At 48.8% G+C, this 13,747-nt stretch overlaps 1 protein-coding gene across 4 annotated transcripts in view; it reads right to left on the reverse strand.

Annotated features, from left to right (window-relative positions):
- The window catches only part of TMEM255A (transmembrane protein 255A), a 47,287-nt gene extending 35,821 nt beyond the window's left edge, over positions 1-11,466 (reverse strand). For all 4 annotated transcript variants that reach the window (XM_059910348.1, XM_059910347.1, XM_059910350.1 and 1 more), the window contains exons 1-2: positions 11,319-11,466; positions 4,630-4,772 (exon numbers count right to left, since the gene is read on the reverse strand). In XM_059910348.1, the coding sequence (XP_059766331.1) occupies positions 4,630-4,772; positions 11,319-11,376 (201 nt within the window). In that variant the 5' untranslated portion in view covers positions 11,377-11,466. The remainder of the gene's footprint in view (positions 1-4,629; positions 4,773-11,318) is intronic.
- Between the last annotated feature and the right edge of the window lie 2,281 nt (positions 11,467-13,747).

Consider the following 13,747-nt stretch of genomic DNA (forward strand, 5'->3'; position numbering starts at 1 on the left):
AGGAAGCCAATGAAGGTTAGTCTTATCTAGCAAATCAAGACTCAAGTGTCATCTCTGAAATGTACTTACTATGCTAGGAACTTTATCTTAGAATGATCTTATATTTTAGAAACATTTTCAACAAGAGGTAGAAAAAATTTCTGCCTAATTCACAATAAACCACAAAATCCCACTATCCAGACCTCCTTCTATTTCCTGAACATTCAAGTTAGTCAAAACTTTGCTGGATGTATCAAGAGTCTTCACGTGTGAAGCTGAAGCCACACTGGCCTAGAGAAGGTTTCTGGCCTATTGACTGTTTTGAATGACCCCTGTTGTCTCTGCCTCCTACTACCCCATGGCAACTCTGATATAATTTTCAATTAACTGGACCCCCCCCTTCCCCCGCCTGGGAGAGGGGACAGAAGCTCCTGGTTTCTTTCCTGAAAGAAAACCCAGGCTGGTGTGGGCCCTAGCAGTATAACAGCTGGGGGAGAAGGTTCTAGAGTGAAAGGCTTTCAGCACGATCAGGTGGCCAACTCCATCTTGTGGGTTGCATGGGAAACACATGTAGAGGCCTCGTTCTCCTGGATGTAAGGTTAGAGAGCTATAGAGAAGGAGCTGGCTCTCTTCCCTGCCTTTTCCATCTTCATACAACTGAGGCTCTTGGCTTTTTTTAGGCCTCCAGAGTAGAAAGCTCACTGGAACTCTTCTGGAACGGACTATGTCATGAACATTCGAGGACAGTAAAAATCCTAAGCCAGTTTGTCTTTCTGTGTTGGTTTTAATTTTTTTAAAAATTTACACTTTAGCCTGTACAGATGAGCACATCTTTAAAGATGCCTGCTGCATACATGTCTTAGGATGATGATACCACATTCTAGCTCAGGTAGAGTAGCTAACACCGTATCATAATACACCTCACTGTACAAGGGCATCTCGTTTGGCAAAATAAAGATGGCTCAGAAAAGTTTTGCATGACTTAGAGTTATGCAAACACGATTATATTTTTCAATGCCTGAGATCTCAATATTTAAATGAATTGTATGGTAAGTAGTCTTTAAGTCGTCTTTAAATCTAGTAACTGCTCCCCAATTTGTTTGTTTTAAAATTTTAAATTCTCGTGTACACATTTAACCAGAGTCCTAAAACAGCAAAGTTCCAAATAACCTGACATTTTCCCACAAATCTATACAATGGTCTTTATATTCAAACTGACCAATTTGATAGTGTGGAATCTGAAAATGCCACATTTTGCTCATTCTGGTTTTACTGCAAGCATACTTTGTTTATTGTGTTTTAGTTCTCCAGGTGGTTGCCGACCCACCTGAATTAGACTCCCCTGGGGTGTTTATTAAAATACACACCAAGGTGGGAAACCACTGGCTTAGAGTTTATATACTACCTCTCTAATAACCAAACTATCCAATTAGTGAAAGCACCCCAGTCCCGGATAAATCTGGATTCTCAGGCACTTATTGTTTCAGAGGTATGAGTTGTTTATTGTATTTGTTATAACATGATCTGACCTATCAACTCAAATGGATTTTTCTGCTCTTCAATCTGCAGTCTTCCCCCCTTCACTTCCTATAATTAAAACCCATTTTAAAGAAACAATCTACAGGAACTATAAAAGCAAAAAAATTAAGGTTAAACCATAGGGCACACTGCTAGGGCTGGCTCTCCTATTAACATTTCCATATTAGCTCTTAGCCAGACGCACACGCACAGACACACGCCCCCACTGCTTCAACTTCCAGTGCTAGCTGAACGTCAGGTACTCCAGTAACAACAATCACGCGCCCTCCTTCCTTTGTTAATGTATTCCAACCCAGCCACCCACAGGCAGATATTCTACAGAGAAGGTTCAGAGGCACCGTTCATGAATAGTAGTTGCTACTCTTAAGTGACATGGAAAATACCTTCCTCTCACCCAGGGAGAGTCTGAATCTTGGCTTGAGCATTTGCTCATCAGTCAGAAACCTTTTACTAAATGCAGCTACCTGAAGCCCACGAAGTCACGCAGACCCTATAAATTGCTTTCCCAAGCCACCAAAATGCAATCTTACCCCCCCTTCCTCTGTCCCCCGCCCCTCTTGTGTTTAAAAATAAAAGCCAAGTCTGCTGATGACTGGTTTTCTTGCCTCACCACAGGAAGTGGACCGGGTGAGTTCTCACATCACATGCTTAGCAGAGGGCACCAGACGGTGTCTGTGGGACACCTGCCCTCGGCTCGGCTCAAGAGCTGCGAAGGAACTTCCCGGGAAGGGCGGGCGGCCTTCAGCAGCTGGGCCCCCGTGTCAGGCCCCGACTCCTGCTAGGGCTATTGAGAAGGCTGACTGCGGAATCGGTGACCTAGGCAACAGGCGTCAGGCTTGGTCACTCACGGCGCCTGTTTGTCGAAGGCATCCATCTTTAATCCCTTCCCCTTCCTTTGCTTCTCTTTCCAACACCCCCCACTCCAAAAAAAGAGTAAAAAAGAAAAGAAACAAAATAACAGCAACAAAGCCGTCTGCCCTTCCTGATAACCTAAAATGTAAACAACAAAAACCCATCCTAATCTTCCTTCCCGCTCTCTAGCAGTTACAATTGGGAAGTTATTTAGTTGATATTCAAAATACGATCCAACCTCTAGAGTTAGGTTTTAGGGTTCAATAACAGTGTGTGTAGATCCAAATGAGGTTTTTGTTTGGTTTTCTTTTTCTTTTCTTTTTTCCTCAATTATATTGAGGTATAATTGGCAAATAAAATGGTATATATTTCATTTCATTTCATATACAACGTGATGATTTGATATAAAATGAGGTTTTGTATGCAAAGAGTTCAGCGCTTTCCAGAGTGGATTGCATGCAGCCCGGGGATGGGTAAAACAATCCACTGAAGTATGGAAAGAAACTATTTGAACTCTTGTTTCCTATTTTTTGTTTATTTAAAAGAATAAGAAAGAAATTACGCGTTACAGATACTCAATGAACAGACTGTCACTGGCGCCCTCCCTCGGTGTGAATGTCAGGTGACAAGGCGAGAGCTATCGTTCTGGAGGAGGGCAGGCTCCAAGCAGCAAAGGGTTGGTGGTGGGGCAGTTTACGTGTGCCCGGATAGTCTTATCTAGTCTTCACTAAACTAGTCCCAAGAAAATGGACAAGGAGTTTGGAAAGACTCCTGTTGATAAACCATGAGTTGAAGATGACCCTAATAACGTAACACAGTGAGAAAATGACAGAGCTGACCCTTGGAACTCTCAGGGTGAGCTCTTTGTCAGCCACACTGTGAGATCACATTAAAAAAACAATGATGGGGCTTCCCTGGTGGCGCAGTGGTTGAGAATCTGCCTGCCAATGCAGGGGACACGGGTTCGAGCCCTGGTCTGGGAAGATCCCACATGCCGCGGAGCAACTGGGCCCGTGAGCCACAACTACTGAGCCTGCGCGGCTGGAACCTGTGCTCCGCAACGGGAGAGGCCGCGACAGTGAGAGGCCCGCACACCGCGATGAAGAGTGGCTTCCGCTCGCCACAACTAGAGAAAGCCCTCGCACAGAAACGAAGACCCAACACAGCCATAAATAAATAAATAAATAAATTTATTAAAACACACACACACACACACAATGAAGGGCTTCCCTGGTGGCGCAGTGGTTGAGAATCTGCCTGCCAATGCAGGGGACACGGGTTCGAGCCCTGGTCTGGGAAGATCCCACATGCCGCGGAGCAACTGGGCCCGTGAGCCATGATTACTGAGCCTGCGCGTCTGGAGCCTGTGCTCCGCAACAAGAGAGGCCGCGATAGTGAGAGGCCCGCGCACCGCGATGAAGAGTGGCTCCCGCTTGCCGCAACTAGAGAAAGCCCTCGCACAGAAACGAAGACCCAACACAGCCATTAATTAATTAATTAATTATTTTAAAAAAACAAACAACGATGCCCATGACAATCTGTTCATATCTGAGAAGAAAGCCCAAAATATTCAAAATTATCTAGTAAGCTATTTGAAATAACGACTTATAGCCACTATCTTTAATGAGATTTCATGCGAAGTGCATATCACTCCTTGAAATTTTAGTGTTAGTATGAAGATATTAAAAATTAAAGTGTATTTCGTTTTAATCTAATTTTTGAACTTCCATTTTTGTATGTTTTATGAATATGCATATAATTTGTAAATGAATAAATACACATATTTGAGGAGTAAACATTCCACATATTTTTCCTGAGAGGAGGGCAGGATGACTTTGGAGATCAGTGCTGTGCGTCACAGACTGTCAAGCTGCAAGGGTCCTCAGATTTCAGGTAAGGTCAGGTGACCCCTATTATATATATAGGAAAGCAGATGCCCAGAGAGGAAAGGACCTCAGCCTAAGGTTAACACTGCTAATTAGTAACATGTCCTAGACCAGAAAACTGAGGTCCTAAAGAGTGAGATGACTTGCTCAGGATCACACTGCTAGTTAGGGATGGAGCTGGGATTCTTCTGAGTCTTAGTCCAGTGCTCTTCGAAACCAGCCCAGAGCTGTTTCTCTATATAAAGGTAGAGATATATAAAGGAGGAAAACTGAGCAAACACGGAAGCTCAAACAGAATTGAAAACCATCAGAGTAGAACCAAATGTCTGTAGCCAGCAAGCTACTGAGACCTACCTATGCCTTTGATACTCACAATAACTCCCGGGTAATAACCTCCAACAGTCACATTCTGGGTCCTGGTGGTTGCGGCGAGGCCCACCGTGAGAATTAACACGGACACAATAAGCAAAGTCACGGTGACATAGATGGAGTTTCGTTTCCTCCGATTAAAGGCTCCTGAAAGCACACAGAGAAACTGAAATTGCTCATTTCGGCTGGAGAAGGGATGGACTTACAGAAAAAAATCACTAGGAAGGTTTTTCTTTCCTACTTCAACTCGTAACTGGGGTTATCTCTGGGGAGTGGGATTATGGGGAAGGGATGGAGCTTTAGATTTTTGCAGTCATCAGGTGTTACGTTTACAATAATGTATATACGTTTCCAGTTTGAAAATAAACAACAGAAGAAATTGTACCAGTTACATAAAAACAAAACTAAACACATTCGATAAAAGATGTATCATACCCACTTAGTGAAGTGTTTCTTTTTTAAGCCAAATTATAAGGTACATGATAGATGGAAAGTATACTGTGGAGATATTAAATGAAAATATTTTAAGGCCAATATGCAACTAAAAAGGGTTTTTTCATAAGCTGGAGATATGAAATTTCATTTTCAGTGTAAATATCAGAACCAAGCCAGGTACTGGGATTTTTTTTTTCATTTATTTCTGACATTTGCCACCTCATGTATAAACTTTAAAAATGGTGTGTTGGCAAGATTTGCCACATAACAAATGCGTGTAATAAAGTGTTTGGAGGCCATTAGTCCACAAAGATATGTATCGGGGGAGGTAGATGGGGAGGATTATAACTTACACCGTTTAGGCTTATGTGAGGGTGACATAAATACAAATGATGAGAAACCCATTCTCCCACTCAGTGCTTATCGGACATGATAGTGCAAACCAATATTTTTTTTCGAAAACAGGCTTATTAAGTCAGATAGAAAAATGGTATCTAGACTTGCTTTTGAATTTAATTTTTTTTTTCTAAGGAATGAAGCACTGCTCAACACTCTGCGTGCGTTTTTTTCTGGAGGGGGTTCTCAACAGAAAATACCAGGGATGAGTTACCACCTAGGAGTTCTCATAAAAATAAGCAACTGGGGACTTGCTATGAGAGTCCAGTTCTCTAGTGGGGAGCCTTATGACAGAGTTGCCCACTCAGGTGGCTTGGCTGTCATTTATGGGCCTAAAGAGGCCACTTGGGACTGATCGCAGGACCCCGCCATTCTGGGAGGCCTCGCTGCAGCCTCAGGAAGCAGCTGTCTTTGAAGCTGCCCAGACTGCACCACTGGGAGGGAGGGGAGAGGGGATGAAGGAAGGGGGAGGGAGGCGAGAAAACCAGGGAGACCCAGGAGGCCTGACGGTGCTGAGAGGGAGGCACTGTGGCTGGCTCTGCAGCCCCCAGCAGATGCCCCTCCTCGAGGGAAGAAGAGCATCAGGAGTGCCACCCTGGGTGAGCCCCACCATCCATCTCGTCTCTCCCAGTGCAGTCCCTGCCCAAGGCTCCAAGGGAGGTGGGAGGGGCTGGCGGTCTCTCCCCTGACGTCAGCCTCGAAAGTGAGGGCCGTGACTCATCAGGGTCATTTCTAATACGGTACTATTCCAAGACCATTTTACATCGAAATGTAGAAGTGGCTTGAGCGTTTGGAGGCACCCACAGACTAAAGCGCCATATCGCACCCTGGGAGGAGAGGTAAAGTGAGTTGGGAAACGAGGCTCCTCTCCTGGGGGGCCTGAGTCCAGCCTCCAGGGGGAAAAACAACGGGACCGCTGGAGACACCTGTGACATCAGGGCCCTTTGTGTGAGAGGGCTATTTGGGATGCAGATGGGGAGCTGACTGCTGGTAAACAGAGGAGCAGAGCAAGGAGACACAGACTGCGAAGGGTTGGCGGGGGAGGAGCAGGATTTATTTCTTCTGTTTATCTGAAGGTTAGTTACCCCTCCTCTAGATTTCGAGGGACCTTAAATGAGCCTCCAAACCAGGATCCCTAAGTCCATTTGATGATAGCCAGTTCTCAGTGAATCTGCCAGTTGGCTCCACAGAGGGGCTCTAACATAAACTTACCGACATCGCCCCCCATCCCTGTCTGCATTTCTACACCATCTTAGCCCTCCCCGACCCCAAACTGGCCAAAGAGAGTGAGGGAACATCTGGAAACAAGGGTATCTTTGTGGCACACAAAAGTGTCTCAACACCTCACAGGGAAAACATGTCACCTTAGAGACTAGATGTGGGGGAGTGTGTGTATACAGTCTTTCTAAATTCGGGGTATCACTCGCCTGCTCCTTCCCGGCCAACTGGCTTTTGATCTTATTCACAGCTCTTGGGTCTCCTTTGCAAATACCACTCTAACTCTTAAAAGAACAGGAGCCAGGTCAGAAAAGTGACTCAGCAAACCACATGGTGTCATTTGAAAAATCTTTTTTTTTTCCTGCTTTGGAACCTGAATTGAAAATCCAGTCAGTTGAGAAACCCAGGCAGAGATCCTGCAGCTCCACAGGGGCCTTGCCTCCAGATAGGATTAGTTTGGGATAAAATTCCTAAGAAAACTCTCCCATCACTAGGTTGAATATCTATTCTCTGTCCCCTCACATCCTCCCCCAAGTCACCCCTTATTTTACACTCTAAGGACTAAAATTGTGTAAAATGAAATTACTTCTAGCTGCACTTGGGGAGTTGACCATTTTGAGGAACCCCAGGGTGAATGAATCCCTTTGAAAAGTGAAGAATCACCCCTTCCATTTATCTTTAGTGTCAATTTGACTGAAAAGTCACATCTACTTAGAGCAAGATGCACCTGTCCTCTAAAGGTGTGGCCCAGGCTCCCAAAAAGCAGCTCTTTTAGCTGCTTTTGTCTATGTCTACTTAGGACATTTTCCTGGCTGTTGTACTATTTAAGAAGGGAGAAGTAGAGTTCTGTTCTTATTAGGGTACAATTCGGGGCCTGCCTTAGATGTTCCCGTAAACACAGGAACATCTTACTCCAATTTTGTTTAGTAAATCAACATATCAAAAAAACCTCGGACACCATGAGGTACTTCAATAAAGCAGCAGGTATGTGAAAACAGTGCCCATCACAGTGTCTGATACCTAGTGAGCAGTCAATACTTGTTGAATAAATAAGAGTCAACATCTCAGAATCACTTCCTTTCTAATCAAAAAGGCTGTAGGGGGGAACTGTGAGAATAAATATGGGCTACGCTCATGGAATTGGTTTTTTACAATAGGGTACACCCAAGGGCTCCCCAGATCTAAAAGTTTTCTGGCCAACTAGTGTCACAACCCCAATGGCTCTCACTAGCCTGTCTACCTGGCGCCCAGTATCTTTCTGTTTAGACAACAACAGCCAGCCCTGCAACCAACAGCAGTGGGAGAGTCTGAATCCCGTCACTGGCACTGCCTGCCCCCCTCCGCCCCCAGCAGCCTCTCTGCAGAACTACTGCAGCCCTCCCTCTCTGCAGTGCCCCTCCTCCACCCCAGATTCGTGACGACCAGGATGCTCTGCTCTAGAAGGGCCCAATTATTTGCTGTCTCCACCCTTCCCAATACAGCCAGCTTTTCCCTCCTCCGAGTCCCCTCCCTGGTCAGAGCCCCACCTGCACTGCGGTCTTTGAATTTGAGTCCCTCCCTTCTTCTGAAACCTTCTCAAAATTCACCTCCTCCGAGAAGTTTTTCTTGATCAAGCTCACTCTAATCACTCATTATTTCATGTCCCTGAGTTCCTAGATACGTCACTCAGTAAGTATATTAATTATAACTGCTACAATTACAGTTGTAATTGTGGGTCTGGTCCACAACCCATATGATGTCCACCAGTTCCAGGATTATGTATCTGACAGGAACCAAGGTGTGGGTTGCCAGAAGGTAGGATGATTGTCTCTGCTCACTTGTTTTTCTACCTAGTACCTGTTCTTGATTCCACCCCTTGATTATAGGGTGTGTAATCTCTGTCAGAGTGCAGCAAGGATGGAGGCCCAGTATCCTGTCCTGTGCACTATGTTGTTGCTGACTGGCTAATTCTTCGGGCTGATCTTTGAACCGATTCGGATTTGCTTACCTGAGTCAGCTTTGCCATACAGGGAGGGTCCCAGAAGTCCCAGCCTTGAGCATCGGTGGAAACAGGTGGCTGCCCACACAAGAGCCTCAAGGCTCTGCCAGTCTCCCAAACATTTCCTTAAAGGTGCTGAAATCCCCCCTTTGGGCAATTCTTTGACCGGAGACATCCAAGGCCACCGGTGAATCACAAATATGTTACTTGCAAGGGAAAGAGAGCCCCGCTGTAGTAGAGGTGCCTTAGCGCCTGGGGGCGGTGTTGCCAAAAGGGAGACGGGGGTAGCTGGGAGGGGATGAAGGGGCGCCGGAGTCAAATTACCAGCCACGTGCCTGCTCCGCCCCAGCCAGCCAGCAAGCGTAGAGTGCAGGCACCTTAGTGCAGTGTGTGTCCGTGTGTTTTATATTTTATTGTTTTGGCTGCGGTTGTGTCCTGCCAGTAGAGGGAATCCCCTCAGAAATGCTGCCCTTGGAGGCTGAAACACTAACCCACCCACCTCTACTTCCCTTCCCCCCATGCAAGGGAAGGTGGCGTTGCCAGGGCTGAGTTAAGTGGGAGTAGCTCCTAAGTAGCCTAGACGCTGATTCAGGCCTGGGCTGTGCGGGACCAGCGCCAGGGAACTCCGGGGAGACTCCCCTGTCCAAACTCTGGAAACCCAGGGTTACCACTCGACTGGGGAATTTGCTAGTGCCCTCGGTCTGCGCACTTTACGAAGCGGGCTGCGTGGAGAGGGCTCGCGCGTCCATACGGGATCTGTGATTCTTTCCCCTCAGTGTCGAGTCTGGGCTGGGCGAAGCCCACTCATCTTCTTGTTGCGCAGATCTTTCGGGAAACGCATGATTGGCTGAGGGCCCCTGGGAGCCCAAGAAAGAACTCTCTTCATCTCGTTCCCCAACCCACAGAGCAGGGTGCCAAGGAGCAACGCTCTACGCCCGGGGTCCCTAACCTGCCCACTCCCGCACGGGCAGACGGGCGGGCGCGGGCGGCCGGGTTTGCAGGCGGTTGTGGCCCACTGTGAGATGCGCGCGGCCGAAACCTCGTACTCTTCCACCCAGCCCTCCCTCGCGCACCGGCCTGGCGTCGGGGAGCCAGGGCTGCGTTGGCGCCACAGCTGGCCAAGGTGAGGAGTGCATTCTGTGTGCGTGTGCTTGTGCGCGTGTGTGTGTGTGTGTGCGCGCGTGTGTTGGGGAGAGAGAGCTGGGGGGGGGGGCTGGTACTGCTGGGTTCTGGATTCGGACCCGAGTCCTTGGCCTCATTTGTACCACGTTGCAAATAACTACGCCCTTAAAAATAAAAAAAGAGCAAATTCTTATACTGAATATGCAAAACCACTGGAAATACGGATCTTTCCACCATCCAGGAGATAACACTTTCTGGGGCCCCTCCGGTGAACGAATTCTGTTGAGACGGGGTCTTTTGCAGGCAGTAGGGAGCTCACGTAGCGGGTTCAAAGCCCTCCCCGCCCCCTCCCCTCGATGTTCCCGCAAATTCTTCGGAGAAGACCTGAGCGGACTGGATGGCAAGAATTCGGGAAGGAGGGGTTTTGCAGAATGTAAAGTATGTTGGAAAGAGAGAGTTCGATTTGGTTAAAGTGTATCCGAGGCGAATTTTAAGGTTAGGTGGGATCATGGTTTGACAATCCCCTCCCGCTCTCCTGGGCTCCAAATTAATTTCTCCGCCCAGTGAAATCATAGTACTTGGGAAGGTGCCTAACCGCTGAGTGGGACTGGGATTTTTGTTTGTTTGTAACTACCAAAAAGCAGCTTCCAGGGGCAGCCAAGTTGGTGCCTGGAGGCAGCTGTCCCCCACTTTTCATGAGGAAAGGTGTTGAACCAAATCAGGCTAGTGGGTTTCCCCCCTCCCCCTCCCTTCCACCCTGAGAGGAAAAGCGCGACTTCAGAAGACGCGCGGGCTCGCGCTCGCTTTCTTTCTCGCGCTCTCACTCGTCGTCCCCCCTCTTTTTTCACACTCACGCACAATTCCGGGCATTTGGAGCAAAATAGGAATCGAATTCAAGGAATGTTGATCCTGCCGCTGCAGACGGCAGGGCTGGGCTGTCTTGAGTGATTCCTCAGGAATTCCCCTCCTGCCAGCCCCCCCCTTTCTTCTCCCCACCCCCCGCCGCCCATCCCCCAGGGTTGCGCAAACCCCCCATCAGCGAGGTGCAAGTCAGGCCTCCCCCCACCGCAGCTCTGAATTTCAGGGCAGCTTCGACAGAGTTGGGAGGGGGCGAGGACCCTGCTTCTTCTAATTCTCGTTAGTCTTGAGCTCTTAGAAGTGACGGGGACTTTGCAAAGAGGGAGCGTCTAATGGAAAGCGAAGGCGCAGGTTGCAGGGAAGTGTTTTGATCCCCAGACAGCTGGGATTTACCACCGGCTGCAAGACTGTCGGCACACGCACACAAACACGCACACACCCGCACTCCGGGGCAGGGATACTCCGACGCAAGCTGGGCGCTCGCATCACCGCGCGTCGTCCCCGCCCCCGCCGGGCCGCTCCCCTGGGGCTCGGGTCCGGGACCCCGACGCTGGGGCGCGCGGACCCCCCTCCCTCGCCCCGCTTCCCGCTCCCTGGCTCTCGGGGCGGCCGGGGCGCTCGCAGTCCAGGGGGTAGCGCACTCACCCCTTGCCGCCGCCGCCCCTAGGCAGGGCGGCTAGACTTACCCATGGAATCCGGCAGGGACATGTCGCTGGACCGCTGCTGAGTCAGGGACTGATGCATGGTGAAAGCTGCCCTGTGGCCCCGGCCCCCGAAGCTGCTTCACGCGCCCCAGGCTCAGGGCGCCCCGCAGAGCATCCTACTCCGCGCTGCCGCTCCCCGTCCCTCCCGAGAGCTGAGAGAGACTGCCTCTGGTTGCGAGCTGCAGCCCAAGTGCCGCCTCCCCCTCCCTTCCCCTCTTCTCCCTCCCTCGTCTCCTGCCTCCCTCTGCTCCGGGAGGCAGCAGCATTGGCGGTCCGAGCAGCGACGTGCGCTTGCGCAAGACCCCCCCTCCTCCCTCCCCCTCGGCCCCCCCATCCTAGTTATCCACCTCCCAGCCTCCCAAGCCAGACAGGGAGCCGTTTTAGCCCCTTGGGGCCAGGACTGCGTAGAGAAAGAGGGGGAGGCTACAACCTGGGGCTGACCGGTCTCCTCTGTAGTTTGGAGCGAGGGTCTTGCGCTAGCACCCTGTTCTAGGATTTATAATTGGGGAGGGGGCAGAGTAAGAGGTTCAGAGCTGAGAACACACACACACACACACACACACACACATTTGTGCAGGTTTGGTCTTAGTGCTTCCAGAATGACATAATGGAGCTGGAGATGATCCAGAGAAGGGCCACTCTATAATCAAGGGGATGGGGGAGGGTGGAGGGGGCTGCCATATGAAGATAGATTAAACAAATGCAGACTCTTTAGTCTAGAAAGATGAAGGCTGGGAAGGGATGTGACTAGAGTGTATAACATTATGCAGAGATGGAGCAAGGGAACACAGCCTTATTCACCAGATCTGAGAATTCTAGAACCAATAGCCCCCTAAGAGCTAGAAGGAGATTCAGCTAAAGCAAATATGACTCTGCATCAGCACCCGAGTTTGTGCTTTTGTTCAAGGTGCTTTTATGTTAAGGATCTCATTTTCTCGTCACAGCAGCCATGCAAGACAGGAAGAAGAGGTATCGATAACCCCATTTTACAGATGAAGAAACTGAGTCTCAGAGAAGGGATGAAAATTTCCTGTTCTCACTCAGCTAGTACGTGACAGAGGTGGGATTTGAACCTAGATCTGTTGGACTCCCAGCTCAGCGCTCTTCCTGCTACGGCAGCTAGTAGAGAAATGCTACTCTATCTAGTATATTGAAAACCTGAGGAATTCATTAGCCCCAAGAGGTGAAATAGGATGAAAACACAAGTAGCCTTGGAAAGAGTGAGAAAGTCATGGCTGACAGACCCACTGTGCATTGCTAAGGGAAACTGGGGATGTGGTAGGAATGTTCCTGATCTTGGAGAACAACCAAGTCCTTCCCCAACCCATCCTCCCAGACCCCATTAGGATATTGGGCTGGAATCACTACGTTGTTGGCCCAGAGGGTGGTTCTGATGTCCCCAAAAGGGCTGAACAGGATGAGGCCTCCTTGGAGTACCCCCAAGATATCTGGCTGGTGGCCAAGGGAGGAGGAAGGTGAGGAAGGGGAGAACAGTGGGCTCCAGCTCCTTCTGGAAACTCAACCCTGCGGGCCTGGCATTGCAGGGAATTCGCCTGTTTGAAGGCACTCATTCTGCCCCAGTGAGAGGTCCCAGGTTCTGCTTGCCAGGTCTCCTTCCAACCACCTCCCCCTGATGACTGCTGCAACCCTCTCTCCATGTGCACCCTCAAAACATCCCCAAATCAAGTATAAAACACTCCTGAGAGTTGGTGGGATGAAGAAGAGTACTTGGTTCTTTCCAGCTCTGGCTTGCTAATCTACTGCGAGGCTTCGTTTCCTTATCCAGGAAATGGAACCGAGGGCCCCTGCCCTTTCCCATCTTCCGAAGGAAGAAAAGAAGCTTCCTGAAGGTTGAAAAGGAAGCCCTTTGTAAAGAACTCAGGGCACCCCAGGGGCCACGCTGAAGGCCATGTCAGGTATTATTAGCAGCTGTACACTATAGATGCAGTTTAGAAATCTGTGATACATGCCCTAGATAGAGACAAGATGCCCACTATTGCAGGGGTGTGTGTCTTAAGCATGTTTGGCTTATGTATCAGTCTCCATAAACTCCACAAAGGCAGAGAGAAACCCCATATGTACACTCTTGCCATGTTTGTCTCCAGTTCTGTTTACTAGTCTCTTCCTTCCCCCACTCTAAATATCTCATATATTTAATGTGAAGAACTCCTGCAACCAGCACTGATTTCTCAGGAGTACTTCATAATTAACTGATTTTGTTTCTGTGAAAGTAGCCTTGAAGAGGTTTTTATACAGGCTGGAAAAGACAGCTTCACACCTTCTTCGGGGATTTGGGCCCCCCAATAGCAACCATACAGCTAGAGATCCCTAAAGAAGCCAGATAGAAACTTGTTACTATGCTCGTTTCGATGCGTATAATGAGGACTTTTCACTTTAGAGAGAAGCACGTT

Source organism: Balaenoptera ricei, chromosome X (assembly GCF_028023285.1).
Source record: "Balaenoptera ricei isolate mBalRic1 chromosome X, mBalRic1.hap2, whole genome shotgun sequence".
Classification (NCBI taxonomy): Eukaryota; Metazoa; Chordata; class Mammalia; order Artiodactyla; family Balaenopteridae; genus Balaenoptera; species Balaenoptera ricei.